Here is a 25,491-nt window from a genome sequence, read left to right on the forward strand (position 1 = left end):
AAAACACCGATTTTAACAGGATTCCTGTAGCTCCATAAACACACTGTTCGTCTAAGTTACCTTTAAAGTTTCACAGATTCAAATGAGAAATTATCATATGGGGCAGTTTTAGTTATGTTTATTTTACTGTTCCTTAATCATATTGTTGGATAAACAAGAAATCATTTTTAATTTGGCAAATTAATTTTTCTTATTCCCAATATAAACAAATAAATCTCCTGACAAAGGCTGTGTTCACGCTGCATCTTAAAGTGGCCCAAGTCTGATTTTTTTTTTTTGCCTTTATGTGACCTATATCTGATCTTTTCATGACAGTTTGAACAACACAGATGTTTTGTTTTTTTGTTTTGTTTTTTTTCCTAATGCGATCCAGGCCACTTGGATATGTGGTTTTAAATCCAATATGTATCCAATCTTTTCTAATATGACCTGTGTGTACAGCCAGGTCGCATTGATACGCTGTGTCATTGATGATTGACACAGAAGCTAGAAGAAAAATCACTAACATGCTGGACGATAATGAGGATTAAGTTAATGTGCTGGCTCCACTTGGGCAACAACTTTAACACACCAGGCTCTGGTCCCCACAAGTGCTGTTTTTGGGCTAGAGGTTAGATTTAGAACCTAAAGTCAATCAATCTTTATTGTCGTTGTAGAAAATGTGTAATAAAAATTACACGGATTATAATTTGGTGATAAATGGTACTAGGTGGCATTTAATGCCCTTATGGCTACTGGGTATCTGCAGCCAGATGGCAGCAGTTGGAATAAATTGTGTCCAGGGTGTAAGGAGTCTTTTAAAATGTTCCTGGCTTTCCTGAGGCAGTGGGACCTGTGGAATACTTCAAAAGAAGGCAGAGAGCAGCCGATGGTCTTCTAGGCAGATTTAATGATTCTCTGGAGAGTCTTCCTTTGTGCTGCTGTGCAGCTGGAGAACCACACACAGACAACAGCAGATGATGCAGATGATGCAGAGCATCAACAGGACACCAGCAGAACTGGGCCTTCTTTGCCAGTTCTGCTGTGTTTACATCGGAGGCCAGGTTATCCATGATATGAACTCCCAGATAACGGACGTTTGACACCCTCTCCGCAGATGTATAGTGGTTGAATGACTCTTCTCCTAAAAATCCACTATAATCTCCTTGGTTTTGCCTGTATAAAGGATCAAGTTGTTGTCTGTCCACCACGCTGTAAGTCACTCCACCTCGTTCCTGTGGGCAGGCTTATCTCCCCCTGAGATGAGACCCACTACAGTTGTGTGGTCTGGAAATACAATCGTGTGTGTGTGTACAGCGTGAAGAGCAGAGGGCTCAGCACACTTCCCTGAGTCGGTGCTGATAACTAAAGAGGTATGCGGGTCCACTCTGACTCTTTGTTTGTGATCTGTCATGAAGTCCTTAATCCAGCAACAGGTGGAAGAGGGGATTCCCATGTCTGCCAGTTTACACACAAATATGTCATGGAGGATGGTATTGAAAGCCAAGTTAAAATTATTGAAGAGGATTTGTGCATAGCGCTCCAGGTGGGACAAGACAGAATGCAGGACAGTGGCAACAACATCTTCAGTTGACCTGTTAACTCTATAAGCAAACTGGTGCATATCAAATGTGTGAGGAATGAACGCCAAGATGTGACTCTTAAGCAGTCTTTCAAAACATTTCATCACCAATGGGGTGAGAGCCACTAGTCGGTAGTTGTTCAGGCAGGTGATCGGTGATGTAATTTCTTATTTTTTTAGGAATGGGAATGATGGTGGAGATGGGCAGGATGGGACTCTGGCCTGAGACAGGGAGAGATGTTAAGATATTTAGTAAATACCCTATCCAGCTGTTCTGCACAGTACCTCAGCACACATCCAGGAGCACCATCAGATCCTGCTGCCTTTCTGGGATGGACAGAGTATAGCAAGCGTCTCACTTCATATTCCTCTACCTTGAGGATAAAGTTGCTTAACTGCACACTGCATTCAGAACAGCTGTCACTGGAGGCTTCGACCCAAAACGAGTAAAGAAGAGGTTCAACATCTCCTCTAGTGAGATGTCACCTTCAGTTGCTCCATTGCAGCTGAAGCTGTTGATGTGCTGGATTCCCACCCAAACCTGCCTGCTGTTATTGCCTGGGTGCTCCTTCATCCTCCTCTTGTAATCTCTTTTAGCCTTTCTAATTCCTCTCTTTTGGTCACTCCATGCAAGCTGCATTGAATTGAGTTTATGTAAAGTTTAGGGTTAAGTATATACTGGTAATGGTTCAGTTTAGTTGGGGTTAGGCGATAGAAATGAATGGAAGTCGGATAAAGAAGCATAACATGTGCATGCATTTGTTCAGATGCTGGGAGTCCAGGGTGCCAGTCAGCAGTACCCAGGGGAGAATGCCTGCCAGTTGGCCAGGATTGTATGTGCCACAGTGCTGGCTGGAGAGCTCTCACTGCTGAGTGCTCTGGCTGCTGGGCACCTTGTCAAGAGTCACATGACTCATAACAGGTAAGAGCAGTGTTGTGTTCAAGACCACCTAACCCGAGACCAAGACAAGACCAAGACCAGAGTGTATCGAGATCGAGCCAAGACCAGCTACAGCTACATGACACAATAAAATGTAAAATATGATCAAAATTGCTTCTCAAAATAATCTGAAAGATCCATATTCCCATAAAAACACCTAGATGTTAAATACTTAATACATTTTACCAATATTAAATATTCAATTTCTGTGCTACAATGTATGATGGTCTCGTGCCATCCCTAAAAACATAACACCCTGGACATTTGCCCATATTGCTCATGTAAGAAACCACCACTGTCTGCACCATTAAACATAGCAATTGAGGTAATGCCCTGACGGTAAATAACGCTCAACTATGAACACTGACCAAGGAGCAACAAGCAAGAAGTAACCAAACAGAAGGCGCTCATCATGACTGTTTTCACTCTCTATCCCAGTACATGAAGCCAGGTAGTCTGACACCATGGCAGACATTACAGCTGCCACTTTGAACAAAAACAATCAAAGAGCAATGTGCATGCTCTGCGTGCTCTTTCGTTCTTGTGTTTTAGTTATTTGTTAATTTAAATATCAACGTACATAATTAAATAAAATAATGATGCAGTGTACACAGAGCATTACAAGAACAAAGGACGGGTGTTCTGTCAGGTCAGATCGTCATACGCTTAGCACAAACTCACGGTGTTCTGTCAGATCAGCATATGTTGTCAGATAGTCGTACGCTTAGCTCAGACATGCGTACGCTGTCATTACCATATGATTTTAATCAGCAACATAGAATCATGACGTAGATCATTATTAACAGTTATTAACAGTTGTATGACATCCAGCTGCAGCCAGACCTGCTTTAAATACACTTTGAAACCATGACAATGCATGTATATCTATCTAGTTATCATATTATGTCATATTATAAACAATTTACTTATTTTCGTCATAACTTGTTGCGTATGCTGAACTGACAACTCCACTGACTTCTTAATGCGCATGCGCTGGCATGGTACTCACTGCATGTATGCTATTCTGACAGCGTATGGCTATCTGATAGAACACCGGCTACATCTGTCAGACACGTCATTACCATAAGATTTCATTTAATCAACAACATAGAATCATGACGTAGATCGTCATACACTTTGTTATTAACAGTTGTATGGCATCCTGACTTAGCGGTTAAGTGAGTTTTACACGGGTGTGTGTTGTAGTTGACTCCAGCTGCAGCCAGACCCTGCTTTAAATACACTTTGAAACCATGACAACACATGTATCTATATAGTTATCATTGAAAACAATTTAATGACTTATTTTCGTCATAACTTGCTGCGTATGGTGAACTGACAACTCCTCTGACGGTCAGACTTCTTAATGCGCATGCGCAGGCATGGTACTCACTCACTGCATGTATGCTATCCTGACAGCGTATGTGCTATCTGATAGAACACCGGCTCTCTGTGAGTGACACTCTAGTCCTATCTAATAAGTAAAGAGCCGTGGAGAAGAATCGACTGTTTCTGAATATCACATCACTAAATTGCAGACTTTTGGACATAGCGTTGTCCCATATGCGACAAGTCAGTCAACACCTCCGCACAATAATTCAGCGCAGTGAGTGACTTTTTTTCATCACAAATTCTTATGTGTCTCTGTACAGCTAGCTTTGCTAACATCACGTTAACGGAGCTTACCTTCTTTGAGCTACTTTTCTAAGTGACGAAAAAAGTTAGACGTTGTCCCGACCGTCTGTGAAAGCGAAGCGATGTTGAGTTAGCTGTGGCCATCGGATTTCGATATTCCATTACTGACGATTAGACAAACATTTTCTGCTGCTGAGAGAAAACCACTGCGCATGTCCCAGAGCGCCACGCGCGAGTGGAAGGTGGGGGGGGAGGGGGGGAGTAACAGAAACACATAGTTGCTTGGATTTTAATCGGTGCGTTTTGCATCCACTGAAAACAAAGATGTTAACAAATAAACTAGATAGTATGCTGCACGTTTAGTGATATTTTCACAGTTGCGGTCTCGACTGGTCTTGAAATAAAATGCCGAGTCTTCAGAGCCCGAGACCGAGACAAGACCAAGACCAAATGCGGTCGAGTCCGAGACGAGACCGAGACCATCAAAAAATGGTCTTAAGACCGGTATCGAGACCAAGACCAACTTCGAGTACCACAACACTGGGTAAGAGTAAAACATGCCAGCTAAAAGATTTAAATCCCCCACTTGTTCAAATCCTCCTTGAGCTGTGTATTGATTTCCCATGTAGTCCGGTCCGTTCTCCTGTGTTCCTGTCATTGTATGTGCTAGCACAAGCATTAGCAACATACCACTGTAGCTTCCCTATCCTGAAAAAGCTAATTTAATTAGTTTTGTGATGTAAAACAAATACACTTATTTTGTGGAGACTTGTAGTTCAGTTAAATTTCAAAATATATTTGTACTTTTGTGCTTGCAGCTGATTCCTCATTCTGTACAAGAAGCAGTTCAGTTTCTGTATGGATTATGACATGTATGCATGGTTCAAAAAAATTATTCCCGGTGTACTCTAAGAACTGTGGTTCTCAATTATTTTCTGTTATACCTTCCTAAGGACAATTTTTTTTCACTGGCACAATCACCTCATTATTAAAACTAATTAGTAAAATGAATGGAACATCTTGCATTTCAAAGGGGGGGGGTATCATGTAAAATTAACTTTTTTGAGTTTACATCGGGTTATAGTGATATTGCCTCATCAAAAACACATTTGGAGTGTTTTGATTCTCAAACATCATTATGATGTTTGAGAGATGAGACCAAACAAAATGGAACAATATAGACAATATATTGGTTGTTACTACAGCATAATTTTTGGACTTGAGAAATCTTTTTTTTTTCTTTTTTTTTTACTATAAATACAAGTATTCTAAGGGAAAATGTTTACATTTGGAAGTATATTTACAATCACATCTCTGACTGTGAACCCATGAAAACCCATTTTAAGGGGTACAAAGCCCCTGTGTATATTTACATTGTACATGGCAACAAGAGACCTGTGGGAATAACCTTGCTTTATTCTGCAAGGTTATTCAGAAGGGAGGTGTTGAAGTTAGGCTCTTATAGTTGCATGCTTTTGAACAGAACAACTTAAAGGTTGTCAGGACAGAATACTGAGAGTGTGATGTTTTGTTTGCAGATCTAAGGTGGACCTACATGGGACTCAGGGGACATGCAGCAGGAGAGGCTCAATGCAGACTGAAAGAAGTTAGGTCTTGTTCAAGAAACTGGATGGAAGCCATAAAGATTAAGCCAGTTTGAACAGATTAATCATTTATCAATGAAGAAAAGATCTCACCTGTCTCCCACAGCTCTTAATACAAGATCATATTTTGATCAAGTATTGTTCAGTGCATAAAAAAATCTTAAGCAACTCAGTTTTTCTTACTGCATCTACTTGTATTTGATGATTTTGTCATCAAGCATTTTTGCCAAACTAATCAAACTGAGATGTACAAAGGTAAGACTTGAGCTCAATAAATGTTTCTTGCTGGGGAGTCATACTCACCAGCAAAGATGCTTTTTACATATTGTTTCCTTTTTCCATCAGTCTTGCTACTAAAATGCTCTGTGTCATAATTGGGGGAACTCACTAAGAACTACAACAGTCCAGATGATCCAATACTGGCTGAGGATATACATTTATTTATGCATGTTATTCATTTTAGCATGTATCCAAGGACAAAGAAGTGGAATAATTCGAGCAGTCAGTCCTAAATGGCTCAAAAATGCATTTTTCAAAGGACAAGAGAAGGGGGGGGGGGGAAGTGGAACAAACAAAATCAAATTTGCAATGCATTTTTGACCTCTGCTATACAAATGCAGAACTGGTCTGCAAGAGGAAATGTGGGGTACTGAACTAAAAACCAGTTTTACTCAAAGGTTCTGCCTGGTAGTTCCCCATACATTGACTAAGTCAATAAACCAGTACTCAAAGTTGGTTCAGTCCTACACTTCGGACTGAATCATTGTTCTAACAATGGTGGGGGGGACCTTAAAATTAATTCTTATTTTTTTCTTGGAGAAATGGCAGATTTACTTCGTCTTTTGCTTCTATTGCCTTTAAATAGTTATAACTTCTCAAACTATTGTTGAAATAACTTTAAGATTTAAATTAATGCCAATTCTGAAAAGGACCAAATATAATAGTATTGATTTAACTCTGCACAATTTGCTGCGTAGCAGAAAAAGATCCAGGTAACGGGTAAACAAATCTACTTTGACCATGATTATCCGACCAAGATTGTCCAAAAACAAAAGGCATATAAGGGCATTAAAAAAATATTGAAGGAGAAAGGAATACGTTTCCAGACACCACTTGCTAAAATCCGAATACACTGGGAGAACTGAACGAAGACAAATGAAAGTGCCAGGACAGCAGCGGAGGACATGAAGGAAAGGGGCTACGCAGTTGTGAGCCAGGAGGAGACGCCGCGGCAGCGGAGGAGAGACAACGAGGAGCCGCTGGGTAGCAGCAAGTGAAGGGGAAAGAATGGAAACGAGATGTGGCACACCGAAAGAGAAAAACTACAAAACTTCCAATGTAAATCTTAAAGTTTTGCTTTAAGAAGATGCTGACACTGCGGGAAAAGGGGTATGGATAAAAAAACAAAACAGACTATCTAAAATGACTAGTTATTAAAGATTGTACGATACCATACCCATGTTATGGATAAAATGACTGACAGAAGAAGAGTGTGGTGGATGCTTCTACCACCACCACATAGTGTTAGCATTTATTTCTTTATTAGTATAGTTTATTTCATTTAGACATATATTTTCTAATGGGTGCACACTTTAGTTAATGTCTGTCTGAATGGTTCATTTATACTTGTTTTTGTTTGAGGTGCCACTTATAGGAACCAGCTGGTGGAGGAACCTGGGGCAAACCATCTACAAATTTCTGAAAGACTGAAGAGGGAGACTTCAAGTTTTTATTTAATTTTGTCATTTAAATATTCACTTATTGTTTGCTAAGTTAGTTTTGCTTTATTTGTTTATAGAATGTTTTAGTTTTTGTATTTATTTGTTTTTTTTTTGTTAGATCAGACCTCCCTCAAGTGGTAGATTTGGGTTACTCCACCCCTATTTAAGCAGCCTTTGTTCTTTGTTTGGTAGGTCAGTTTTGTTTGTGTTTAGAGTTCAGTTGACCTCAGTTAATTTGGATCCAAATTTGTTATTTATTCTTGCTTTAAATCTTAATGTTTTGTCAACAATTTTTTGAAGAATTAAAACCGAGACTTTTTCTACTTTGAACATTTTTTGTCTTTGTTTGAGTCTGGTCCCTCACAAAGAGACTAGAAGGGAGTACCTGAAATCATTCAGACTTTTTTTTTTTTTACTTTACAGGATTCAATTAAAACCGACTGGGAGAGGGTGAGATATTTAAGTTGGACACATCACCAAAAGGGAGTTGGGGAAGAAGGATACCCCATGTTTGAAAGTCTTAGATTTTTGGTTCGCAAAAGTTCATCCTGGTTCTGTTTTGAGTTGCTTGGAAGCATATTTTCAGGGAAAAGTAAATCATAGATGTATCAAGATAATGTCACTGAATGTGACATTTGAATGCACCGAGTAAAAAAAGGGTGATGACAAAACTGAAAAAGGAAAAAGCACAAATTATATTCTTACAAGAGACTCATTTATCCAAATCATGAACATTTTAAAAAGTGTGGCTATAGGAATCTATACCACAGTTCATATAAAGAGAGACGCAGAAGAGGAGTTGCAATATTAATATTGAACACAATAAAATTTGATTACAAAAAGGAATTAAAAGATAAAGAAGGAAGATACATAATTTTATTACAAAAACAAAAACTTTTTCAAGAACCTATTTGATGTAATAGCGGTAGAAACAAACGGAATTCTAAGTTGTGGAGGTGAGTTAAATGAAAAAATATTTTTTCTATTGTTTATAATGCATCAGTGAATAGAATAATTTTTCTCCCAGTACACTAAGGAAGGCTAATTTTGTGATTTAAAAAAAAACTGATTTTAGGCAAACTAAAATAATCACTTCTTTATGACAACAACTTCCCTATATTAAGAACTATAATCATCCATTATTGCCCAGATTTACCACAAGTAAACCTGGACACTAAAGACCCACATCAGTTACTGTGACAGTCGATGAGAATGAGGAACTTATTCCAGAAATTTTGTCAATTGTCAAGGTACCTTGTTTGCTTTACCAATACACCTCTAAAATTATCTGAGAACCTACCTTTGTTGGCCACTGATTTCTGGACAAATGCTTCCACAGCCATGCTATTGTAAATAGATTATGGGTGAAAGGAAAGAGACCTTTCCCCATTCCAATCCAGCTGGTGGTAGCAATGAACATTAAGCTCAGGGTTTCAATTCAAATTCAAAAATACTTTAAAATAAATGTTCTTGTAACTCATTAAGATTCTTAAAAAGAGTTACTGAAGATGGTGATGGCTGTTGGCAGGAAAGATTTTCTGCACCAATCTGTATTACAGTAAATCTGAAGAAGACTGACTGAAGATGCTCTGCTTTCCCAAGACAGTCTCATGAAAAGGATGGTCAGGGTTGATCAAGCCACGACGATGTAAAGAGACCAACCTTTGGTGGCGCCAGCGGTCTGATTGGTGCGCGCTCTGTTCAATGCAACAACTATAAAAACTATAAACCCATCTTTTTTTCAGGAATAATTCTGCCCTGCTAGTGAAATGCTCACCGCAGAAGAGACGGTTGCAGTCCTACTTATTAAGAAAAGTCTGGCTTTTCTTAATAAGCAGACAAACTAAAATAAGCAGACAAACCACCGGGGGCACGTAAAGCATGGCGACCCGCCAGGCCTACAACCCCTGGCAAAAAGTATGGAATCACCAGTGTTGGATGAGCAGTCATTCAGACATTTCATGCTGTAAAACAAACTCGGATCAAAAACATGACACAATATTAAGGTCGTTCCAAAGTGCAACTTGTTGGCTTTCAGGAACACTCAAAGAAATGAAGAGAAAACATTGTGGAAGTCAGTGAATGATACTTTTATTGACCAAACACAGGGAAATAAATATGGAATCACTCAATTCTGAGGAAAAAAGTATGGAATCATGAAAAACACATAAACAAAAGACCATTCAAAATACATCACTAGTATTTAGTTGCACCATCTTTGGCTTTTATAACAGCTTTTAGTCTCTGAGGCATGGACTTGATGAGGGACAAACAGTATTTGGTGCCTACTCTCTTTGATAGCAGTTGCCAGATCAGCTTTGCAGGTTGGAGCCTTCTTGTGGAACATTTTTTTCAATCTCCACCACAGGTTTTCTATTGGGTTGAGATCTGGACTATTTGCAGGCCATGACATCGACTGAATGTGTCTTTCTTCAAGGAATGCCTTCACTGTTTTTGCCCTATGGCACGATGCATTGTCATCTTGGAAAATTATTTCATCATCTCCAAACATCTGTTCAATTGAAGGGATGAGAAAACTGTCCAAAATGTCAATGTAAACTTGTGCATTGATAGAAGAATTAACCACAGTCATCTCCCCAGTGCCTTTGCCTGACATGCAGCCCCATATCATCAAGGACTGTGGAAATTTGGTTGTTTTCTTCAGGCAGGCCTCTTCATAAATCTCACTGGAACGGCACCAAACAAAAGTTCCAGCATCATCACCTTGTCCAATGCAGATTCTTGACTCATCACTGAAGACAACTTTCATCCAGTCATCCACAGTCCATGATTGCCTCTCCTTAGCCCATCGGAATCTTGTTCTTTTATGGTTAGGTGTCAATGCTGGTTTTCATTTAGCTTTCCTGTATTGAAATCCCACCTCCTTTAGGCGATTTCTTACGGTTCGGTCACATACATTGACTCCAGCTTCCTCCCATTTATGCTTCATCTGTTTAGTTGTACTTTTTTGGTTTTCAAGACAAATGACCTTTAGTTGTTTGTCTTGACGCTTTAATGTCTTTCTTGGTCTACCAGTACGCTTGGCTTTAACAACCATTCCATGCTGTTTGTATTTGGTCCATATCTTGGATACAGCTGACTGTGAACAGCCCACATCTTTAGCAACCATGCGTGAAGGGTTACCTTCTTCAAGAAGTTTCACAATCCTCTCTTTTGTTTCAAGGGACATTTCTCTTGTTGGAGTCATGGTTCTCGCCACTCCACTTCGTCCAGCAGCCCTCCAAGGTGTCATGACTGCAGGTGTTTTGAACTGCACACTAACGGGCACATCTAATCTGGGGCAGGTGTCCATTTAGGGAAAGGAAATAGACTGGGTGTGTCCTTTTTTCTACCTCCAATTTGAGTGATTCCATACTTTTTTCCTCAGAATTGAGTGATTCCATATTTATTTCCCTGTGTTTGGTCAATAAAAGTATCATTCATTGACTTCCACAATGTTTTCTCTTCATTTCTTTGAGTGTTCCTGAAAGCCAACAAGTTGCACTTTGGAATGACCTTAATATTGTATCATGTTTTTGATCCGAGTTTGTTTTACAGCATGAAATGTCTGAATGACTGCTCATCCAAGACTGGTGATTCCATACTTTTTGCCAGGGGTTGTATAATACACTGGGGGAAACCCTGAACTGTGGTCAAAACTTTTCGAATTGTAATATTTCTTTTTAAGCAAAATAAACCAATTTAATTATATTATGAAATTAAACCAATTTAATTTCATAACATAACACAGCAAAAGGCACACTGCATCTAATTAGAAATAAAGCTAAACACAAGATGTGTACACAGTAATTAACTCTTAAAAAAAGACATAAATTATGTGAATAATTATGTGAAGCCTGTGATCTACCAACTTGGTTTTCATTTTGCATTTGGAATAAAATATATTTAAGAGTTACATTGCCTCCCCTCATCCACAGCACTGATTAGGTGCTTGGTAAATAAATAATCTGTTTGTACAGTCACTTGATGTGTGGTGCAGATTAACGTGGACCTAATGACACACACCTTAGCTTCAATGCTCGTTAATACACACACATATTACATAACAGTTTTTAACACATATGTCCTCCAGATACAGTTGGTATTTTGCAACGCTTATTGCAACTCAACAAATGTTCAACATAAAGACAAGTAAATATTCACATTCTGTGTCCCATCACTCCCATCACTACGGTGGCCGACAAGTGCAAACGCGCAGCAACAGAGAAAAGATGCAAACAAAAAAAGAGACGCAAACAAAAAAGACTACAACCACAAATAAAATGTAGCAAACAAAAAGATGCAAACAAAAAGTGCTGAAAACGGAAGTGCTCCAGACCACTAGGGGGAGTCTAACAAAAAACAGCTGTGTCGGAATTCTGACACTCCTTTAAAGCGGGTGTCAGAAAAGCAGCAATGGCGACAAAATAATTTTTGCTGTATTACACTTAAAATTACACAAAATGATTTCTTACAATGTTTTTAGGCGAGAATGTAGATGTATAGATCTCAAATATCTGCTCGGTTCATTAATAAATCACTTAATTACAATATTGCTCCGACGTTTTCGGAGATGTCTGATCCCGCTGCATTAACAGCCAGCTCCCCTCGCAAGCTGTCAGCTGGCCGGGCGCTCCAGGTTCGATACACCGAGAGAGAACCCGTGTCTCCCGGCAAATCGTTTTAAAAACTCCCGCTAGTATTCCCCTATGAGTGGAGGTGAAACACAGATATTAAGTCAGGTAGTAGTAAAATATTTTGGTTCACTAAAGTATTTAATTTATTCCTGAGCAAATGGGTTTGACTGATTAAAGTTAAGCCTTCAAACATAATAGTTTTATTTAACTGTAATGTCTTACTACCTGCGATCTGGAGAGTATCTGAAAATGAATAATATCCCTTGTATACATTAAACCAGAGGTTCCCAAACTGTGGGGCGCGCCCATTAGGGGGGGCGCCGTGTCATTGCAGAGGGGGGCGGGGGGGAGGCGTCTGGATGAAAAAAAAACATGAACACTGTATGCGCTGGGTACCTTAGAATGGCCAACTCTCTGTTATTCCTATGATACAGTAGAGGCTTCAACACTTCCCATATTTGTGTCCTCTGTCACTTTTATCAGCAGTTAAAACTGTTTAATCCGTTGTTAACATGTTGTAACCCGTTTTTCCGAGCCGCCTTTAAACGCAACATGAGCGCTACGACGCTCGCGCTGGGTTTCCACCTGTGAAGGAGACCTGCTGCTGCTGGGCGGAGCTACATAGGTTTGTGTTAGAATCACGGCAGCAAACTAGCAAAACGCAAAGAACTTTTCATAGTTTTTCCCTCCAAACTAACCGACTGAGTTGAGTAAAGCTGTTGGATGCAGGTAATGTTAGCTAAAAGATGACTAGCTAATATCAATACAGAACCTTAAGCTTAACAAGTACCTTGTAGGCTACCGATGTTGGTGTCTATTTTCAGCTACGTACATTCATTTTGCCCCGCAAAAAGTCGATGCCCCCCATCACACGCGCGTCGTTTCAACCAGACAGCCATTTGTAATCCATAGGGGGTGGGGGGGAGGGGCGCAGAAAATGCTTGGAAACCAATGGGGGGGCGGGGGGGGGGCCGCAGAAGAAAAAGTTTGGGAACCACTGCATTAAACATTTTAGAATCAGGTTTCTTTTTTACTATGGAACAACCTTTATTACAAAAGGTGAAGAATAATACAGAAATAAAGATACATATATAAATATATATTTATATAAATAAATATATAAACATTAAAAATAATGATTAATACTGATTAATATACATTAGGCTATATGCTTATGCGTGCACACATCGGATTTTGGACCCAATCTCAGCTGCTGAATCACTCTTAAGCCAGAACTCGTAGGCTTAAGAGTGCCAGAACTCTTAAGCTATATATCTCGTTGTGGTGGATGTAGCAATACCAAGTGACCACAACATCAGGAAAAAGGAGCATGAGAAACTGGAGAAATACCAGGGCCTCAGAGAGGAACTGGAGAAGACCTGGAAGGTGAAGACCACAGTGGTGCCTGTGGTCATCGGGGCCCTCAGGGCAGTCACCCCCAAACTGGAGCAGTGGCTAAAACAGATTCCAGGAACAACATCAGACATCTCAGTCCAGAAATGTGCAGTTCTAGGCACAGCCAAGATACTGGAGGAGAACCTCAAGCTCCCAGGCCTCTGGTAGAGGACCCGAGCTCAGAGGATGAGAGAGACCACCCGCGGAGGGTGAGAAGGGAATTTATATGTGTGTGTGTGTGTGTGTGTGTGTGTGTTAGGGGTTGAGCGACTTAAGATATTTTCTAGTCGACGTCAACATGATAAAAGTCGAGTCGATGTCGACTAGTCGATGTGACGTCATAGCAACGCAAGACGTTTAGCTTTGGAGTGACGTACAGCTTTATTACCCGTTTTCATGGAAAAAAAACGTAATTTACACAGAACAGCAACAAGTGAAACAACAAAACATCGGGATAGTTTATTTATGATAAATAATAAGTTGCAGGGAAACCAAAACTATTATTAATATTAACATTCAAAAGGAAACGCACATGTTCTGGATGGCATGTAAAAACAATAAAAAGAAGGGTAGGTGGCACGGGGGCGAGGGGGAAAATAAAGTTCACTCGCTGTCAATATTCTCTTCGCTAAGAGTTTTTGGGGGGTTTTCTTGATTGACATGTAGGAAAACAAGGGCATCAACATGAGCCGGATGAAGGCTTGCCCGCTTTCTCGCAATTGTCATGATCCATGTTTTCTGTGTATTTATTTTTAGAGTTTTTGTGTTCAGTTCCTTCCTGTAAGTCTCTGCGTCTTCCCCGTTGTGTTGCGTCATGTGTTACCTGTTCCCCTGTGCCGTCAGTTGTTCCTCCGTGCTTGGACTATTTTCATTAAACTCATCACATCATCATCATCCTGAGTCCTCCCTGCGTTCTTCCTCACCACCTCTACCACTCATTATGACAGTAGGATCCGACCACAGAAAATGTGAGGGACGCATGTGGCAGGCCCACACCCGACGGTGGAACCCCTGGCGGGTGTTTGGAGCGGTCTCCCTGGAGGAGTTTTGTGGAGGGGCTCTTCTGCAGCTGGGACCGCTATGGGGATCGCAGCTGGCGATCCGCCCGCCGGGGGTCGGACCCCTCCGACACCGCTGCCCTGAGCCGCCGGAGGTCCCGGTCCACGGGCTCCGCTTGCAGCTGCCTCCGGTCCCAGCTCCGAGGCGGCGTTTGTCTCCGCCCGCTCCAGAGTTTCCTGCGTCCGCTGCATGTGAGCAGCCGTCCGCTCCAGAGTTCCCCGAGCTTCCCGAGTTTCCTGTGGCTACGCCCCCCGAGTTTTTGGACGCTCCCCCCCCCCGAGTATCCTGCGGCTCCGCCCCCCGAGTTTGGACGCTCCTCCCGAGACTCCTAGTGCTCCTCCAGAGCCTCCAGCTGGCCTTCCTGCCGGCCTTCCTGCCGGCCCTTCAGAGCTTCCTGCCGGCCCTCCAGAGCCTCCAGCCGGCCTTCCTGCCGGCACTCCAGAGCCTCCTGCCGGCCTGCCGGACCTGCCTCCTCATCTGTGTTTCCTGCGCCGACGTCGCCACCCTCCGCGGCTCCTGCTCCGCCTCCGGCGTCGCCGCCCACCGCGGCCCAGGCTCCGCTTCCGGCGTCGCCGCCCGCCGGGCGTCCCGCGGGGGGAACGCGGGGGACATGTCCCCCCCCAATATTGGAGAGAGCCACATTCGTCACCCCCAATAATTTCACTGCAGTTGCAAAGAATTTTAAAATCTTCCACTCGCGTGCTTTTATTTTGAAGGCGCACAACAGCGCATTCAGCAGAGCGCTTCCTGCCCCTCCCCCCTCTGAACGGCTCAGAGTAAAGGCAGCAGCAGAGAAACTCCGTTTGAATGAGGTAAACTGTCTGTCAGGAATTTTGCTATGAATATCGCTCGTTTATAACATCTTGTCAGTTTACTTTCATATATAGACCTAAATCTACGGTGGCCCTGAGGTGCAAAACACTACATTAACGAAGCACAATTACAAATACAAAAACACTTCAACATTACGGAAAGCACAACATTTAGGAAAACACAACACATTAAGAAAAACACAACACATTACGGAAAACACAACGACATTACGGAAAACACAACGACACTTCGGAAAACACAACGACACTTCGGAAAACACAACGACATTTAGGAAAACACAACGACATTTCGGAAAACACAATGACATTTCGGAAAACACAACGACATTTCGGAAAACACAACACATTAAGAAAACGGAAAAGGTAGGTCCCAGTGGGAGACATAGGAGTTTGCTGATTGGACTACGGCTCACAATGATTTAGACTGAAACAGCAGCAAAATGAGCCTTTTTATTATTTAAACTGAGCAACACCTGATCATACTCGACCACTTAACATGTGTTTATATATTATATTATATTATATTATGTGACCTTGGGTACAGCTTTAGATCTTTTTACCAGATCACTCAGGTAAGTTTGTAAAAATGGACAGAGGCACTGCTGCAGATTACAAACAGTTTATTGAATTCACAAATGTTTCATGTGCAATAATAGTCAACTTATTTTATTATACCAAATGACCACACTAAAGGTGGAAGTCTATGCTGGCCCTGGGATCCTTAAAGCTGAATAATTAAAAACTAGATAAAAATTTGACTGTTTGGGGGAGGAATAATAAGAAAACAAAAGTATAACCAAATACACCTAAGTGTTCCAACAAAAGCACACTCACACAAAAATCCCTAGTGAATACAAAGGAAAAGAAACAAAGAAACTCCTTCCACTAGTCTCCTCAATCTAAATAAAACAGCCAGGACCCAGGGACAGCATAGGTCCCAGTTTAAAACAAGTCAGCGGGCTAAAATAGAAAGTCCCTTTCCCTAAACAAACCCCCAAAAAAAAAGAAAAGTTATTTTTAATCAACAACCTCTAAAAATAAGTAAATTGAAATAAAAACAAATCAAAAACTGAAACAGTAGCAGGCCAACCTACACACAAAAGAAATCAAGTTAGACAAGAACATTAACCAGCCAGATAAATCATAAGAAACGGCCCTTACCTTCTCTACAGTGAAACCAGTAAATGTTGCTCTTGACGTCACTCTCTAAAGTGCGTTTCCTACAACAATCAGTGGCAGAATCAGACAAATTCTAAACTCACTCCATGATTGATGTTAAACATACCTGTGCACAAGTTCTCAGCCTGCATCTGATCATCTCAGTGATCTACCTGCTTTTAAATGCAAATGCTGATCACCTGTCTCCCTAACAAGCCAGCTGCGCTCTGTCACAGCATCTTCCATATATGGGCAAGAGGAAGAGGGCGCAGCAGCACACATTCAGGGGAAACAATATGCCCCGGCTACAATCATATTATATTATACATTTAGGAGAACAGCAGGGCTAGAATGATGTTGAAGAAAGGTGAAGAAGCTCTGGTGAGGTCTTCATTTAGCTTATTGAAATATGTATTAATTGTTTTTAATTTTTAAATAAACTAAACTATTTTATTATGAGAGAAGCAGGTCAGGGAAGACATAGGAGAGCCGGTTGGCGTTTCAGGGTGTGAAGATATAAAAATTATATTAATTATAATAGAACCAGAAAGGAGAACAGGAGGAGACTGATGTCAGGTTGATTTCTTTCAACGTGTCAATATTTTTTCATTATTTCCACACCATAAGGTTAATGGTTAGAAGACAATAAGAAAAGTGGTTTAAAAATAAATTTGTGAAAATTTTTGCTACACAGTAAATAAAGTTGAGATGTATAATAATGTATACATCTGAAAATTAAGTTGTTTAAATTCTCATTCTGTATGATAAAAACATACTTTTTATATTTAGTTCACATTCTGACACTGTACATCACTGTAGTGTCTGTTGTAAATCCATGAATCCATGCAGGAACATCAGGCTGCAGAGAGTCAGAGGGAGGCAGAGACAGAAACACATATCCGTAGATATTTTAGTTAAATGTTTGCGGCTGAAAATGACAGGAGAAAAAAAACATTTAGTCTTTTTGCCTCAGTGTTTTTCATGGATCTTTGGTAAGTTACTGAATGCAGGGCTGGAAAGTGAGACTGAGTTAACAGTGAGGAGCTAAGGTGTCTGTTAGACGTGAAAAGTATAATTTTTGTTTATTTTGTAGATCAAACTGTTGCACTGATGTAGAGAGATGTTCAAGAAGAACAAAACTTGTTTTTTTAGATTTTATTTTTGTTGGTCAAACTGCTGTATTGAGTTTAAAACTGTTGTGTCTTATTTTATGAGCTGTTTTCTACTTTGGTTTTAGAAATAAGTAGAACTTGTTCAATTGCCAGTCAATTTATATCAATGCATTTTGACCAATAAGATACATCAGAATCTGGTCGGCTCTGTGCTACCAGAGTATGTAGCTTGCTAGTTGTGAGGCAAATGCTAAAGTGAGTGTTCATCCTGGAATGACAGTCATTGTACTGCATAACTTTAATCTGATTATTGGATTGTAAATAGTAACGTGTTAGAATACTTGTTACTGAAACAAGGGTCAGATTAGAGTAACGCATTACTGATGTGTTGATGGCATAATTGTTTGACAATTCTGCTCAAGCTATTTACTCATCTGTCAGGTTTCCGATATGCGTCCCCCCCAATGACAGACTCGTTCCTACGCCCTTGCTTGTAGGTCTTACTGATTCCTTCAGCTGCTAGAGACGATCAGAACATGAGGATGGAGAGACCAGCAAGTGTTGAGTCAGAGAAGGCCAGGTAGGGAAGTAAGTGTTGCTTTTAGGTGTGTTTGGCTAAATATATTTATACAAGTCAGTTTATTTATTGGTTTTAAAACTAATACCTCTTTTGCTGTTACATTTTGTGCATTATTTTTAGTACAGATAATCAGCGTACTGTACTGTCTCTGCTGGTGGTTTAAATTGATTTCAGCTACATTAAAAAGTATTCAGATTTTAACATGCATTTTCTACTTACTAAATATTTCAGTTTTACTCTCAGTAACTTCAGTGTTACACCTCTGCAATATTTTTGCAGTTTCTCTTATTGTGATATAGTAACTGTTTCACTTGAACATTTAACTTCCTGAGATATAGTCAATTTATTTTCAATTAAAACTCTTAAAAGACTTTAGGGCTTATTGGGTTTTGATTATGTTGTCTAGGTAAATATCATCACTTACTCTTATTTTTATTTTTTCAGGTTTGCGTCATAAAGCTTCTTGATGCGTTTCTGAACCATGATTGAGACTCTCCATGATGTTCACCCAGGACAGAGAGGAACTCGTATCAACTCCACTTCATCGACCCCTTGAGACCTTCCTGTTGTTAAATTGCCTTTCCCTTGGATCCAAGCACCTGCACCTCGCTGACCACTGCAGTGACCATCAGTCCACAGTCAACTGGATCATCACAACATTGACTAATTTTTTATTTACAATTAGGATCTGAAAACCGGAGGACCAGATACGCAAAAATCTACCTGCAGACTTTAAGCAGCTACTCTGACACTGCAGTGATCCTGGACTGGGCTGAGCCGCTCTTCCTCTCTCCTCTTCCTCTCTCCTCTCCCTCCTCTCTCCACTTCCTCTCTCCTCCAGAGTGACGAGTTTTCATTTCACATTTCACAAACCTTACTCCCTCATCTCAGTTGTAACATTATGTTAAGCATTTGCATGTAATTCGGCTTTCATGCGAGATATTAAAATGAAACACTGTCAAGTAATACCAGCAAAGAAATCTGAATATTAAGTAATATTCAGTTAGTAAAATAATTCAATAATATCAATAATATACTGAATAAGGCTGGATGATATGACTGAACTGTTTTTTCATAACAGATTTAATTTTAGTCACCCTCTATCTTTTCTAAAGAAAATACAGAAAATACTTTCACAAAGTGGCTTTATTTCTATCATTCCTCTTGTGAGTTGCATAATGGAGTGTTATGGCCAGGTTACAAGTATTTTTAATTATCAGAATGCAGTCATATTAGCATCATAAAGGTGCAATTTTACCAGAAGAACATCTTAAAATATGGGAAGTCATTTTATCAAAGTCTTAGCTCCCTCTGACGAAACCAGCTCAGTCCAGGTGGTTCTGATACATTCAGTGGTTAAGAGGATCAATTGGCCACCAGGTAATCATTGATGTCAAAATAACAAACAGAGCTACTGATGTAGGAGTATTTTCCATGTTGAAGAAAAGCTAAGTTTATAATGGGAGAGGGAAAATGTTGCGTTTAGGTCAGCCGATGTCTCCATCCAGGAAGCGACTAAAGCCATCAGAACTCCAGTGCAGCTCCAGCTGCTGTGAGGATGAAAAAGGGAGAAATAACATTAACATAACAGGGAATAAAGCAAATTTGGTAATTCGCTTTTAATGTGTTCCAGATGCAAAAAGAAAAAGCTCTGATATAAACTTGTTTATTTACTTCTGCCAGGATGTTACAGTATGTATTTATAATGAGATTTTTAATCGATGCATATTTTTAGAACCACCTAGTGGTGAGATGAGTAACTGCATGCAACGAGTCCTTCAGGTACGGTGGCCGACAGGTGCAAATGCGCAGCAAAAGACAAAACATGCAAACAAAAGAAAAGACACACCCCCGAATTAAATGCAGCAAACAAAAAAGAAAACACCCCCGAATTAAATGCAGCAAACAAAAAAGAAAACACCCCTGAATTAGAAAACACCCCCGAATTAAATGCAGCAAACAAAAAAGAAAACACCCCCGAATTAGAAAACACCCCCGAATTAAATGCAGCAAACAATAAAGAAAACACCCCCGAATTAGAAAACACCCCCGAATTAAATGCAGCAAACAAAAAAGAAAACACCCCCGAATTAGAAAACACCCCCGAATTAAATGCAGCAAACAAAAAAGAAAACACCCCCGAATTAGAAAACACCCCCGAATTAAATGCAGCAAACAATAAAGAAAACACCCCCGAATTAGAAAACACCCCCGAATTAAATGCAGCAAACAAAAAAGAAAACACCCCCGAATTAGAAAACACCCCCGAATGAAATGCAGCAAACAAAAAAGAAAACACCCCCGAATTAGAAAACACCCCCGAATTAAATGCAGCAAACAAAAAAGAAAACACCCCCGAATTAGAAAACACCCCCGAATTAAATGCAGCAAACAAAAAAGAAAACACCCCCGAATTAAATGCAGCAAACAAAAAAGAAAACACTCCCGAATTAGAAAACACCCCCGAATTAAATGCAGCAAACAAAAAAGAAAACACCCCCGAATTAGAAAACACCCCCGAATGAAATGCAGCAAACAAAAAGTGTTGAAAACGGAAGTGCTCCAGACCACTATGGGGAGTCTAACAAAAAATAGCTGTGTCCGAATTCAGGCTCTGCATCCTTTCAAGGGCCCTGAGAAACTGATCCTTCGAAGCATAGACATAATAAAAGAGTACACCCTCCCCCCCACGATTGGCTGCTCCGGCGCAAATACACTTTGCTTTGCTCAACCAAAACAGCAGAAGATGCCTTCAGCACTGCGGAATATTGTTGATCGGATCGACGGACTACTGACGTGAGGGCTCGACAGACTTTTCGCAAGTAAGATGGACATATTACTGTGTATTTTTGTGATTAGAATATTACTATACTGTATTTATGTCCACTGGCGAAATACCAGCTAATGCTAGCTATAGTGCTTGGTGTTCAGCCCCCGCTCTGACAGCTAACCGAGATTCCGTAAATCTTAAAATGTTTCAGTCATTCTCCAACATTTAGATTATCTGATACAAGAGCCTACTATAGAAATGAAACAATATTATAAAAATCATAACATTCACCAGCAAAGTTTACACAGATGACAATGGCTATTATTTAATTATTTAACTCAGTCAACGTAGGATAACTCGAAAATGTCCCGTTTTTGTTTTGAAGGTTTCCTACGACGTGAGGAAGAAGGGAGAGACAGATTCACTGCACAGCACGGATGAATCTCGTATCGGATTTTGGACCCAATCTCTGCTGCTGAATCACTCTTAAACCAGAACTCGTAGGCTGGAAAACATTACCCAGATAGCACAGAATGATTGAAACAACATTGAATCAATGTCAGCCAGAAACATTGAATCAACGTTGAACGCTGACATTGAAACAACATTGAAAGTGGTCGGTGACTTGTATGTTGAATCAACGTTAGGGTTTCAACCATAACTGACATTATATCAATGTTGATTCAACCATCATCTGTATGTCAACTTGTATGCATATTTGTGTTGATAGTACATTGAATCAGTTATGAATCAATGTTGATTCTACATTATATCAATGTTGAGTCAGCCATCATCTGAACGTGGATCTGCATCCGGATTTCGGTTGATTCTACATTGAATCAATGTTGATTCAACACTCATTTGACTGTGGATCTGCATGCATATTTGTGTTGATTCTACATTGAATAAGTTAGGAATCAATGGTGATTCAACCATCATCTGAACGTGGATCTGCATGCATATTTGTGTTGATTCTACATTGAATCAATGTTGATTAAACACTCATTTGAGTGTGGATCTGCATGCTGATTCTACATTGAATCAATGTTGATTAAACACTCATTTGAGTGTGGATCTGCATGCATATTTGTGTTGATTCTACATTGAATAAGTTAGGAATCAATGGTGACTCAACCATCATCTGAACGTGGATCTGCATGCATATTTGTGTTGATTCTACATTGAATCAATGTTGATTCAACACTCATTTGACTATGGATCTGCATGCATATCTGTGTTGATTCTACATTGAATCAGTTAGGAATCAACGTTCATTCAACCATCAGCTGAACGTGGATCTACATGCAGATTTGTGTTAATTCTACATTGAATCAATGTTGATTCAACACTCATTTGACTGTGGATGTACATGCAGATTTGGGTTGTTTTTATATTGAATGAAAGCTAAGGATTTATGTACATTTTACGTCTGATAGGTCTACATCATAACATGCCACTAAAAGTTTCTTCACTGGTGTTAAACACTGTATTATTGGCAGATGATGCGTAAACTGTGTACAAAGGTTTAAAAATGACAACATGGGTTTGATTTAACATTTTATTTAAGAAAAGAGGGACAGATCTTTAAACATATTTGATTCCTTTTTGACTGTCAAAACAACAGTATGTTGTCCACAGAAGAACAGAGTCCATGAAGTTAAGCTTTGTACTGTATGAAGTAGGGAAACAGTACAAGTTGTGGTATCCCCAGTTTGACTCTGGTTGGCGTCACTTTGATTCCTTGTGATGTTTTCCTCTCGTTCTGGTGCATAATGAAGCCACTTCTTGACAATTTTGCTGCAGTCCTCAAGAGTCAGCTTTCGGTCAAACTGCAGAGCAACAGCTGAAAAAAATAAAAGTGAGGAAGGTGCCAGTTAGAAATATGATAAACATTTGAAAAGTTCTGAAACACAATGAAATATTAAACAGTGTACTGGTTACAGGTCTGAGAACAAATACAAACCATATAGTTCCATGTGCACTCACTGTTAAATTAATATCTTAATCTTTCATTAATATTTATCTTAATGTTTACATATACAACTCCATTTACCCATCAAGCTGCAGTATAGTGTAGGATTTATGATATTGATATTAAATCAATATTTAAAATAAAGGGCTGTTTATCAGAAAACCTAACAATAAAACTCAGGGAGGATCAAGTTTATTTAACACACCAGAGACAAATAAATCGAACAAAAGGTGATTTATAGTGTAGTTGGAAAAATTATAATTTATACAGAATAAACTTCCATCAAATAGCTGGTTCAATCTTCCATCAACTACAAATATTTCCAAATAAGTTGATTAAATTCCTTAAAAAGTGTCTATATGCTAATAAAGATCCCACACAAGTAACAATAGTCCAGTTCAATTTAACCAGTTACCAATCCAAGGATCAACAGACTGAATCAGTCATTAGCAGGTTTAGTTCAGTGTTTCACCTGCCTTACATGTTAAGTGTTTCCCTTCTGCCTCACCTGGATTGAATCTGTGGATGATTAACAACCTTCTGCACTTCTTGATGGCTGCAGACGGTCATGTAATCATCCAACTCAGCTGTTCTGGTACAGAGGCTCATTTAAGCACGACCCTAAGCATATCATAATAAAAAGTTAAAAACAAGTGATTACTATCACAACAATTTAAAGCCCACCTGGACCAGCCAGCCTTACACTTCCTTGTCCACCACATGTTCTCCCAGACCAAACAATAGGCCCCGCCCTATTTTAAAAACTCAAATCCCACAAAATCTCGCAGGATTTCATACTTAGGCGTGGAGTGGTGGGTAGGATGAAAATAATACAAAAGGAGACATGACCTCAATTATTAAAAATATCCGTTTTGCCCCAAAATAACCAGGATTACTATGGGCACAAAACAATGCCCTTATTTTTCAATAAACACATTTAAGATCAAAGTAATATTGAAAAACTTACCATAAAAGTGCTCAGCGGAGAATTCAATTCAGAAGCCGGTAGCAAACAAGCCAGCAGCAAAGTGGCTTTTTGGTTGGGACAAACCACAAGTGTAAAATTGGGGAGGTGGACTGTACAACTCCTAGTACAGACTTGTAGATGTTTTTGTGTCAACACATTATGCACAGTCAGTAATAATATTTACAGACAAGTAAGAAAATGTACAGAAAGGAATCACAACCCACTGTTCTCAACATGTAGTGCTTAATTTGAAACATGATTAACCCCCACCTAGTAATAAAATGTTCTGACCCAGAGCTCAAGGAGGGGGAGGGAAGAAGGAATGAGAGGGGGTAAAGAGGAGAAGGTTGGGAGGAGCGGCTGGGTGGGGGAGGTTTGGGAGGGAGTAGGGGGAGATGAGGAGGTAATGAGGGCTGCAACAAACTGCCCAGATTGCACACAACGGTAAATAAACGTTGAATTATAGTTAGAATGGTTGATTTTTGGTTGAGGTCAACAACTGACGGTTGATCAACCATCAAACAACCATCCACCTCCAGCCAAGTAACCAATGTTGAAACTGTGTCATTGAGTCAATGTTGTTTTGTGGTTGAAATCTAATGAATGAAATGCTAATGTCTGATCAACGACTGATCAATGTTGAATTAATGTTGAATCAATGTCAGCTCTTTTGCCACACCCCTTCCCCTCCTCTCCTCCTCATCAGAGCTCTGGGTCAGAGCATTTTATTAGTGAATGGGGGGTATTACATTCTAAATTAACCTCTGTAAAGGATAGTGGGTGAAGATTCATTTCTGTACATTTTCTTTCTTTTTCATAAAAAAGTCCTACTGACCATTTGTGTGTGATATATTGACATAAAAACATCTACAACTTACTACAAGGAGTAAGGAGTGGAGCGGTCCACCCCCACCATTTACATGAGTGGGATGTCCCAAACACACAGCCACTTCGCTGTTGGCTTGTTGGCAAAAGATGTTAATTCAATGTTGAATTGCCATCATGTGCAATCTGGGCAGGCGCAGAGCTATGGGGGGGGTGGGGCTGGGGGTGCGGTTTCAGGTCGCTTAAATGTCTGATTATAGACTGAGAAAGTCTACCGCCTGTTGAGAAAGGTCTATTTAATGATAAAGTTACTTTCCCTCAATGGAATATATACTAGTCAGTCCCAGTGACCGTTTCACTCACGGTTTAGCCGATGTGTTTCCTGGGTAAAGATCAAACAAAAAACGCAGACCAACCTCCCCGCCCCTCGCTCAACAGTTTCTGGTAGCGCAGGCGATAAACGTCAGGGGCCTGGTGATTCGTTAGGGGTCCGGTAATTAGCCCCGCCCCCCGGCCCAACGCTGACTTGTTCCGCTAGTGAATCTGGGTACAGAACGGAATCACAACTCAGTGTTGTCAACACATAGTGCTTAAGTTAAAACGTGATTAACCCTCACCTAAAAGGGGTTGTGCTGTGGTGGCGCAGGGGTTAAGCACAAACCACAATCAAGGACTCAGTCCTCAACACAGCTGTCACAGGTTCAATTCCTGACCTTGGCAAC

The 25,491-nt window shown here is 40.1% G+C and overlaps 1 protein-coding gene and 2 long non-coding RNA genes across 3 annotated transcripts in view; 2 read left to right on the forward strand and 1 right to left on the reverse strand.

Moving 5' to 3' along the window:
• Positions 1 to 6,063, forward strand: part of LOC106910235 (3-hydroxy-3-methylglutaryl-coenzyme A reductase-like) — a 41,353-nt gene extending 35,290 nt beyond the window's left edge. The window contains exons 19-20 of the mRNA XM_088009175.1: positions 2,329 to 2,483; positions 5,675 to 6,063. Of these exons, the coding sequence (XP_087865301.1) occupies positions 2,329 to 2,483; positions 5,675 to 5,747 (228 nt within the window). The 3' untranslated portion in view covers positions 5,748 to 6,063. The remainder of the gene's footprint in view (positions 1 to 2,328; positions 2,484 to 5,674) is intronic.
• Positions 6,064 to 14,851: 8,788 nt separating this feature from the next.
• Positions 14,852 to 20,681, forward strand: LOC148157794 (uncharacterized). The gene is made up of 3 exons (XR_015764340.1): positions 14,852 to 15,364; positions 18,153 to 18,235; positions 18,680 to 20,681. It is a non-coding gene; the product is annotated as an uncharacterized LOC148157794 (long non-coding RNA).
• Positions 20,682 to 22,549: 1,868 nt separating this feature from the next.
• On the reverse strand, positions 22,550 to 23,766 carry LOC148157795 (uncharacterized). Its single transcript, XR_015764338.1, has 2 exons — positions 23,486 to 23,766; positions 22,550 to 22,848 (listed from the first exon to the last, which is right to left on the reverse strand). It is a non-coding gene; the product is annotated as an uncharacterized LOC148157795 (long non-coding RNA).
• Positions 23,767 to 25,491: the final 1,725 nt, after the last annotated feature.

Source organism: Poecilia mexicana, unplaced genomic scaffold (assembly GCF_051168715.1).
Source record: "Poecilia mexicana isolate PSO_F unplaced genomic scaffold, ASM5116871v1 scaffold_9, whole genome shotgun sequence".
Lineage (NCBI taxonomy): Eukaryota > Metazoa > Chordata > Actinopteri > Cyprinodontiformes > Poeciliidae > Poecilia > Poecilia mexicana.